The following is a 9,683-nucleotide window of genomic DNA, read 5'->3' as shown; positions in this document are numbered from 1 at the left end:
AAGTGTCTGAACATGAGAGGAAAAGGGAAACATATGAGCCTGAGGTTTCCTCCTGTAACAATACCACAGTGACAAGAAAAAAATGTACCTGTTTTATTCTACCGAACACTCAGTTGTTAAACATACTGAGTCTGCCTAGGAAAACAGGCTACCTTAAAATTTAGCAATAAATTGGAATTGTTTTCTTTTCAAGTGTTCTTAAAACTCTTGACATCAGTTTCTGATTTATTTCTTACAAAGCAAGACATTAATAAGCAACAGCCTATAGCAATATTATTTTGTTCTGTGACATCCAAGTATCTAAGTAAGTCAGATACTTGGATGTCAGTACTTTATTTAAAAATTTTGTTATTAAGCAATATGCATAATTAAATGAATATCAATTTCAGTATAGTACATTAATTCTCTTTATTAGAACTGTTTATACATATGGCCTGGTATCTGCATTTTGAAATATCACAAAAGCAGTCCCACAAGTTAAAAAAAAAATTATGCTGCAACAACTATACTAAAAATAATTAGAATACAGTAGTAAAAATAGTTTCTTAATGAGTAAGTTTTATAACATGATCATGACGACAATGTGTTTGATGCAATAATAATCTAGGATACTTTTTTCTGCTTTGCCTTCTTCAGCCATTGTTGTGGAGCTTCATTTGTCTGTTTTAAGAAAACAAAATGTAGACTTAATCTTAAAAAAAGCAGTCTCAGATAAACATACAAAAGATAACAAGCTAAACACCCAAGAATGCAACTGAAGAGCTACTTTACAAAAAGCCGAATTCTGCTATTTGCACACATTACATAACAATACATGCATTTTTTTTGTGTGTGACCATTTTGTTTTGCTTGAGCCAGTCATGGGGAGAACCAAAGAATGATGCAAAGCACTGAGAAACCTGCTTGTGTTCCCTGCTCAACTTTTTCAATCAGATTTCAGTCATTCCAGTCCCTGGGAATGCACATAAACGAACATGCTCAGCAATAGGAAGGTTCTGAAAACAGTGATGGCTCAAAACTTCCAATGAAGGGAAGTCCACTACTTTGAACATATTTATTATTTGTTCACCATTCTTTTGGCAGACATCTTCCACTTGTATTTGTTCTTACAAAGCTATTTCCTAGATTTTTGGAGTTTCTGAATTACTCCCACATCCAGCTATGAAAAGAAAAATGTTGCTTGAGTGACACATTTGCTCTTTGAGTGCTCTTCTGTGCACTCACACAAATGGGCCTGCACCTCACAGAGCCATCCCTTTTGGAATCTTCCTGATTGAGAGCTTTTGAGCATTGGTTTACACCACTCCCCATGCATGCCTCACCTTTTAAATTTCAGATAACACAGAAGCATAAGTCAGTTAACCACAAGTGCCAGACATGGGAAAAGAAGGGTTGTGTGAATGCACGGAAGACCACTAAAAAACAACAACACATACTGTATTGCAAAACTACCTTTTTGGGGGTGGGTGTCATCATGGTGTCTCTGCATTCACACTAATGGGTCAGGACTAGGGAACTCACCACCAAAAATGGTGCAACGATGGGTAGGAACCTGTACTTATTGGACTACTGTGAAGAGAATTGCACTCTTGGAAGCAGCTACAGCCTGGTAAAATGACTTCTAGGAGTGTTAGACAGAGGTATGTTCACTAGTTAGTAAGCCACTGTAATCGTTTTCATGAGCCACTTAACAAACCTTTGGGCAGAAATGGCCTGTCTCTGTTAGTGACCATAATGTGCCAAGAAATGATGAGGAGACTGCCTGAATGTGTGGTTTTTTTGCCATTCAAAGAAAGGCAGTGCCATTCCTATGTTGAATATGTGGAGATTCCTCTCTATTAGTATTGAAGGAGATGGAAACAAGAGGAGCAGCACAATGTCCTGTACAAAGTGGAAACCTGACACAACCTTTGGTAAAAAGGTGATATGGAGCTGAAGTATCAATTTGTTGAGACATCAAAAATAAGGTTGACCTTCTCATAGAGCACACATCTTCCCAGCCCTTCAAGCAAATGTGATGGCTACCAGGCAAGGCTGTCCTTGCTGTCAAAAACTTCCAAAGATGTGTTGACCAAAGCCTCAAAGGGAGACGTTACAAATGGAGTCAGTATTAATTAAATATACCATGAGCACAACGGGAGACATGGGCAGAAATCTATATTATATGCCTCATAAAAAATTCTTAATCTCTATTATCATGAATAAAGAGGCATAAGTCTTTACCTCTAGCAAAGAAAAAGCTGATAAAGCTAACAAGTACACTTTAACAGAGAAGAAAGATTTGTCCAACAGTAAAAAACAATGCAACACTTAGAACATGTGTCTAGATCAAACATTCAATCTTTTGCAAATCTGCAAAAAGCCTTTCTTTTGTATTCATAGCATTTACAGTATATTATTTATTCATCATTATCTATTTATTTAAAGCATTTATACCCTATCTTTCTCTGTAAAAGGTCCCAAGAAATTGATGTGATGTTTTTCTGGCTTTCTGTACTATGTTGATAATTATGTTCCAGGTTGCACTCTTCAGGCTGAGAGACATACTAGTAATATCAGGATAAAAGATTAATCCTGACTTTGGAGATGACATCTAGCCAAGCAGGAAGCCTTGGATTGATCTGCAGAAGCAGGAGGAGGAAACAAAACTGTCCATGTTGACATGGTGTTATCAATATTCTGTGTGGCTTCTCTTTGCAAAGATTTACCACCACTCTGGCTAACAATGGGAATGTTAGAATCAGTAATGTCTTTTCCCATTATAGGACTGAAGCATCTCCTAGGGAATCATCTACTGTTTCTGTTTTGCTGTAATGCAGCAAAAGCTTCCTGTTGATCCTAGAATCCAACAAGCTGATTGGAGGTCAACTCTAGACCTCTCTTCAGTAGCACAGGATGGACCTCACACTCATTGATATCTTTGTACACTCTGCTAAACAAGTCTTTCACACAATTCATCCCCATTCATGTCATAGTGGAATTGCTGGTGGCCATTGGTACAGGTGAGTAGAGCTTGAAAAACCTTCTTTGAACACTGAACATGAAGGTAAGGATCAAGCAGAACTTATCCATATTAAGGCACAGTCACAGATTATTTAATTAGGTCAAAGCAATGTAGAGGCAGAACCATGTATAAGATATAACAGGCTGATAATAAGCTATAACAGGCTGGTCACTGATGTATGGATAAATGACAATGCCTTGTTCTTTTGAATGTGTTGCCCACACTGCCATTGTTATGCTAAAACCACTCACAGCCACAGAAAGGCTGAATGACAATACTTGATGTCATTAACATGTCTCTCCAAAAGCAAACCACAGATATGGATTGCAAAGATGTATGGTTACATGGCCCCTTCATGGATTGCTGCCTTGTCCTGGTGAAGGGCTTGAGTAATTCAGAGAAGCTATGGGCTATGCCGTGCAGGGACACCCAAGACGGACAGGACATAGTGGAGAGTTCCGACTAAACGCAATCCACCTGGAGCAGGCAGTGGCAAGCCACTCCAGTATCTTTGCCAAGAAAATCCCATGAACAGAAGCAAAAGGCTAAAAGACATGACGCTGTAAGATGGGCCCCTCAGGTCCGAAGGCATCCAACATGTTACTGAGGAAGAGCGGAGGACAGGTACAAGTAGCTCCAGAGCTAATGAAGTGGTTGGGCCAAAGCCGAAAGGATGCTCAGCTGCGGACGCGCCTGGAAGTGAAAGGAAAGTCCAATGCTGCAAAGACAAATACTGCATAGGAACCTGGAAGGTAAGATCTATCAACCCTGGTAAGTGGATGTGGTCAAACAGGAGATGGTAAGAATAAACATTGACATCCTGGGCGTCAGTGAACTTAAATGGACGGGAATGGGCAAATTCAATTCAGACGATTATCATATCCACTACTGTGGGCAAGAATCCCATAGAAGGAATGGAGTAGCCCTCATAGTCAACAAAAGAGTGGGAAAAGCTGTACTGGGATAAAATCTCAAAAATGATAGAATGATGTCAATACGAATCCAAGGCAGACCTTTCAACATCACAGTCACCCAAGTTTATGTACCAACCACCGATGCTGAAGAGGCTGAAATTGACCAATTCTATGAAGACTGACAACACCTTCTAGAACTGACACCAAATAAAGATGTTCTTGTCATTACAGGGGACTGGAATGCTAAAGCAGGGAGTAAAGAGACAGAAGAAACAACATGTAGGTTTGGTCTTGGAGTTCAAAACGAAGCCAGGCAAAGGGTAATAGAGTTTTGTCAAGAGAACAAGCTAGTCATCACAAACACTCTTTTCCAACAACACAAGAGGCGATTCTACACATGGAAATCACCAGATGGGAAGTACCGAAATCAGATTGGTTATGTTCTCTGCAGCCGAAGATGGAGAAGCTCCATACAGTCAGCAATTTGTACAGTGCCTGACCGCCTTATGTATCTCCTGAGAAATCTATATGTGGGACAGGAAGCCACAGTTAGAACTGGATATGGAACAACTGATTGCTTCAAATTTGAGAAAGGAGTATGACAAAGCTATATATTGTCCCTCTGCTTATTTAACTTATATGAAGAATACATCATGTGAAAGACTGGACTGGAGGAATCCCAAACCGGAATTAAGATTGCCGGAAGAAATATCGACAACCTCAGATATGCAGATGATAACACTCTGGTGGCAGAAAGTGAGGAGGAATTAAGAACCTGTTAATGAGGGTGAAAGAGGAGAGTGCAAAAAAAATGGTCTGAAGCTCAACATAAATTTATTTACTTATTTATTTATTTGATTTATATCCCGCCCATCTGGTATATTTATACCACTCTGAGCGGCTAACAACAACATATACTGTATACATTAATCCATAAACATCAACTATTAACAGGAGGATCTCAGGAGGGAGATTGTTCCAAAGGCGAGGAGCCACCGCCGAGAAGGCCCGGTTTCGTGTCTTTTCCCTCTGGGCCTCCCTCAGCGTCAGGCTCCTCAGCCTCACCTCCTGACTCGCGCAGGTGATCCGGGTAGATCTTGGTGGGATCACGGCCACTGGTCCCATCACCTCCTGGCAAATAGATGAGGAAGATATGGAGGTAGTGGCAGATTTTACTTTCTTGGGCTCCATGATCACTGCAGATGGAGACAGCAGCCACGAAATTAAAAGACACCTGCTTTTTGGGAGGAAAGCAATGAGAAACGTAGATAGCATCTTAAAAAGCAGAGACATCACCTTGCCGACAAAGGTCAGCATAGTCAAAGCTATGGTTTTTCCAGTAGCGATGTATGGAAGTGAGAGCTCGATTATAAAGAAGGCTGGCTGCTGAAGAATGGATGCTTTTGAATTGTGGTGCTGGAGGAGACTCTTGGGAGTCCCCTCGACTGCAAAGAGAACAAACCTATCCATTCTATCAACCCTGAGCGCTCACTGGAAGGCCAGATCCTGAAGCTGAGGCTCCAATACTTTGGCCATCTCATGAGAAGAGAAGACTCCCTGGAAAAGACCCTGATGTTAGGAAAGTGTGAAGGCAAGAGGAGAAGGGGACAACAGAGGACGAGATGGTTGGACAGTGTCACCGAAGCGACCAACATGAATTTGACCAAACTCTGGGAGGCAGTGGAAGACAGGAGGGCTGGCATGCTCTGGTTCATGGGGTCACAAAGAGCTGGACACGAATTAACGACTAAACAGCAACAACATGGTTATGTGGAAAGTAGGCATCTATCAGGTCTATTGTTGCAAGCCAAAATAGCTAGTAAACTGGCCAGTTAGTATTTGAAAATGCTTTCTGGTTGTACAGGCAGTTACCATGAGATCTTAGATTGGATAAAGACCTTAATTTTTCTTTGATATAATGAAATATCAGAAGTAGCCAACAGCACTTGGATGTCTCAGTGCTAACTGAATAGCTCCTTTGCCAATAAGGCTCTCTATTTTTTTGCAACAAAACCTCTGATGATGTTGTCAGAGGTGTGATCAAACTCTATTTGATAGCCTCATTAGACTATAGTGAGGACACATTGATAGGGAGTAATGTTATTCCAAGCTTGAAGTAAATCTGGTAGTGAAGATGACAGGTTTGGTATTTAAGTGAGAAGTACACTGTTATGGAGCATTCCCAGTACCATGGATGGTAGTATTTACAGTACTTTGTGAGGTGACAATGCTGAGAAACTTGTCAATATCTGCTCCTTCATTCTGCAGCCCTTTGTTCGGATCCCGCAGAGGAACCTTGTTTGGGTTGCAAAGCAAAGAACTCTCACTGGAAGGGGACGGCTGCTTACCTAGGAAGCTGCACAATTGTGATGGTGATAAACCTGACCCATTCCCAAGTTGGTAGTTGAAGCTGGAGGTGTGTGGAGGAACTCCTATTTTCCTAGCTGTAGCTGTCAACATATGGCCTGCATCCAGCTCTTCAACCATCCTAGATGAAAGAAGACCCTGGCAGTTGAACTGCATAATATCTGCTACCTTGTCTTTATCACCCTGTGATAGACTGGTGGAACAAAGCCAAGTGTAATGTCTTGAGGTAACAGCATCTGCCAAAGCCTTGGCAGAGCTGGCGGGCCACATGTTGCACTGCACTCATCTGTTGTTTCGACACATTGTTCACTTCTTTAATGAAATATGATGCAACTTGTTTTGCATCGTCAGGAAGTTAATCTATGAGAGCCACCACCTTGTCCCACAGGAACATTTTATAACACCCAACCTAAGCTTGCTAGTTTGCTATCTTTGCTGACAACATGAAGCTTTGCATCTGAACAGATCTGGTCTTCTTCCCTCCTTGTCCAGTGGAGCCAGTGAGAACCTCTTCCTTGTTGAAGATGCTATGATGACAGAGTTCAGTATTAGATGTTAGAAGAGATGTCCACAGGCTTCTTCCTAACTCTATAACTCTCAAATCACCTGTCTGAAACTGGTACCATTGTGACTTTCTATATTTCTCCTTGGCAGATCTCAGCAGGGAGAACACTGGTAAGGCAACTGGAGTGCTGTTCTGGACCCTAAATACTGAAATGATGGGGTCATCTTCAGGAGGATCTTGTCTGCAAAAATGTATGTCCAGACACTTTGTGAGGTGAATTAATCTGTCAGAAAAGACCAGTATGTTTTCCAATTGCAAAGGAGAGTCATAAGGAGATACTGTGGTATTCAGTGATATGGATTCCTCTGTGTTTCAGTCAGTATCATCCTGCTCGATCCAACATCTGACTCTCTGTTGGACTTTACTCCATGAACTGAAGGCAGGTCTTTTTTTGGATCCCTGTCAGTTCTGTGCCCATTACAATGATCATCGCTGATGTAGATGCTAAAACTGGTTTAGCTACCTCACATCCAAGTGGGTCTCTCATACCAAGGCCTGATGCAAGTTCAATGTCAGTAACAAAGCCAACAGCACACTAATGTGGTGTATGTTACAGGTCTAGTGATGAAAAACAGTAGTGTTGATATTGATACTAAGGTAGGCATTGAAGCTGTAGATGGTATAGAAATTGGAGGCAGTAGGGCCTCCCTTGTTTTTCAAGTTGACCACCTCAAGTTCTTCAACAAGTAATGGCTGCAGTGTGGAGACTGATAGCAATAATGCCCAGGAGAGTGTAAGCAGCACTGTCAATATGACAGAGATCTCAAATGGTATTGACAGGTATTGTACCATGGGCTCCTGCACTCAAAGTATTCCTTCTCTATTGATCCCTGCAGGAACAACAACAAGATGAAGCTTTCATTCTGGAGAATAAGTTCATACTGACATGGTTTATCAAAGGCATCCTTGGGACCAATACACCCATAGGCGTATATTGCTGGATCAGCATAGCCATTTGCTCCTCCTCCACCTTCAAGTGTAGCCTCACACAGGCATATCAGGAGGCACTTTGCCGGTGGCCTTAAGTGGTTGCGGAGAAAGTTGTTGCAGAATTTCCTCAGGCAGTTTAGAGGAAATTCCCAGCAGTCAAAAGCTCTCAGTCTGGAACATTCCAAAATGATTGTTTTTTACAGGCACAGCCCCATAAATGTGAATGCATAGAGACTACGATCAAGAACTACACAGAACAATTTTCCCATCCTACATCCTGACCAACTGTAAACTATTCTGTATATTCTGTAGCTAGCAAAGGTGACTTGCCATCATTTCACAGACGTGCATGCACTTAGCCCATGGCACAGTGTAGGGTATACTCTCATAGTAGCAATGTTTGTATAAGAAATTCACTGAGAGAGAAACAGGCTTAATATAAAATATGGCTTGAAGTCATATACCTTTCCTGTTCTGCAACAATATGAAGTTACTAACGGAATGGCATAAAATTAGCAAAAGATGAAACACTAAAAAATTAATCAATTAAGAAATTAATTATACTGTTTAGATAAAAGTTTTGTTGGGTTCTGCTTACCAAGAGTCAGTGTTATCCACTGATTACAAGAGCCATGTTCAACGTCCCAATCAGGTATGATGTTCACATTGTGACCTTGGGTCATTCTTCCCCTCCCCCCTCAGCTGACCTTGCCCTCATAATGTGGCAATAAAATGGGTGGAAGACCATGTATGTTACCTTATGCTATTTGGTACAAGTATGGTTTCAACATTTATTTATTTAAATAATTAATTTTTTTAAAAAAACTGATTCATAATTTTTTTTAAAGTTCACTCCCATTTCCCATTCATAAGAATGCTATATGATAGGGATGAGATGAGATACAGTAGCTTGCTCAAGGTCTGTAACTTTCACAGATGTGGGTGGGTGAGTGCTTGATTTGAACATGGCTCAGCCCAGTCCTTATCCAGCTTGTTTTAATCTAAAAGCTTGTTTTAATCTAAAAGAACATAAATAAACTCACAGATCTTTAAAAATTACTATACTTACAAATAATGTTGGTTTGGGTGCAAATGTACTTTCCTCCTCATGTTCTAAAGGTAGATGGGCTGATAGACTGGATATGAATTTTGCAGGCAGATTTTTATTTTGGTTTTGAGGAAAACTGTCTCGTTGGGGTTTACTATGAAGGCTGATCAACATCTGTTTCATCACAGCAAGTTCCTGACAAAAGATGACACCCCCCAAGCTTCAATAATGGATTACAGAATATGTATTTTCTATTCATCACACCAAACTATATAAGTGGAACCATTACTATATAGCAATCTTCCTTGGCTGATTACTTATTTGAAACCACTTCATAAAGGAAGTAATAAAGCAACAAAAGCACACAAGATTTTTATAAACAGCATCCCATCATTTTTGAAATGCTGTAATAGAAAAAGATTTACAGAACACAGTTAAGCAACTCACTAGCTCCTTTTCACTTAAACTGCCTTTTATCTTAAAATAATTCTTTTGAAATGTTTGTTCTGAAAAGGAAGAATGGCTTCTTAATCCAATCTGCATGTACACAAGTAATAATCAGATGGCTGAGATAAGGGAGTATGTCTTTCAAGGGGAAGTACTTCTATGTATGAAAATTACTCCTAGGGAAAAATGCAGGGGGGGGGCACAGCCAGGGAAAAAATGAATCAATACAATACAAAACTTACACTAAAATATTTAAAAAGCATTAAAGAGAAAAGGTGTCCCACTCACTTCTGGTTGACCTATGTGTGGAAAATAAAAAAACGGTAGTAGTAAGTACTGTGTGGACCTAACATATTCTATTCTTCTGAAACACATTATCATGTTAACAAAGGGAAATTGTCATGGCTT

At 40.4% G+C, this 9,683-nt stretch overlaps 1 protein-coding gene across 4 annotated transcripts in view; it reads right to left on the bottom strand.

The window, feature by feature from the left end:
* Nucleotides 1-389: 389 nt before the first annotated feature.
* Nucleotides 390-9,683, bottom strand: part of PIBF1 (progesterone immunomodulatory binding factor 1) — a 163,740-nt gene continuing 154,446 nt past the window's right edge. For all 4 annotated transcript variants that reach the window (XM_072994730.2, XM_072994729.2, XM_072994733.2 and 1 more), the window contains 2 exons: nt 8,850-9,023; nt 390-660 (listed from right to left, as the gene is read on the bottom strand). In XM_072994730.2, the coding sequence (XP_072850831.2) occupies nt 604-660; nt 8,850-9,023 (231 nt within the window). In that variant the 3' untranslated portion in view covers nt 390-603. The remainder of the gene's footprint in view (nt 661-8,849; nt 9,024-9,683) is intronic.

This window comes from Pogona vitticeps, chromosome 3, assembly GCF_051106095.1.
Source record: "Pogona vitticeps strain Pit_001003342236 chromosome 3, PviZW2.1, whole genome shotgun sequence".
Lineage (NCBI taxonomy): Eukaryota > Metazoa > Chordata > Lepidosauria > Squamata > Agamidae > Pogona > Pogona vitticeps.
This window is presented reverse-complemented; position numbering and strand designations above follow the sequence as displayed.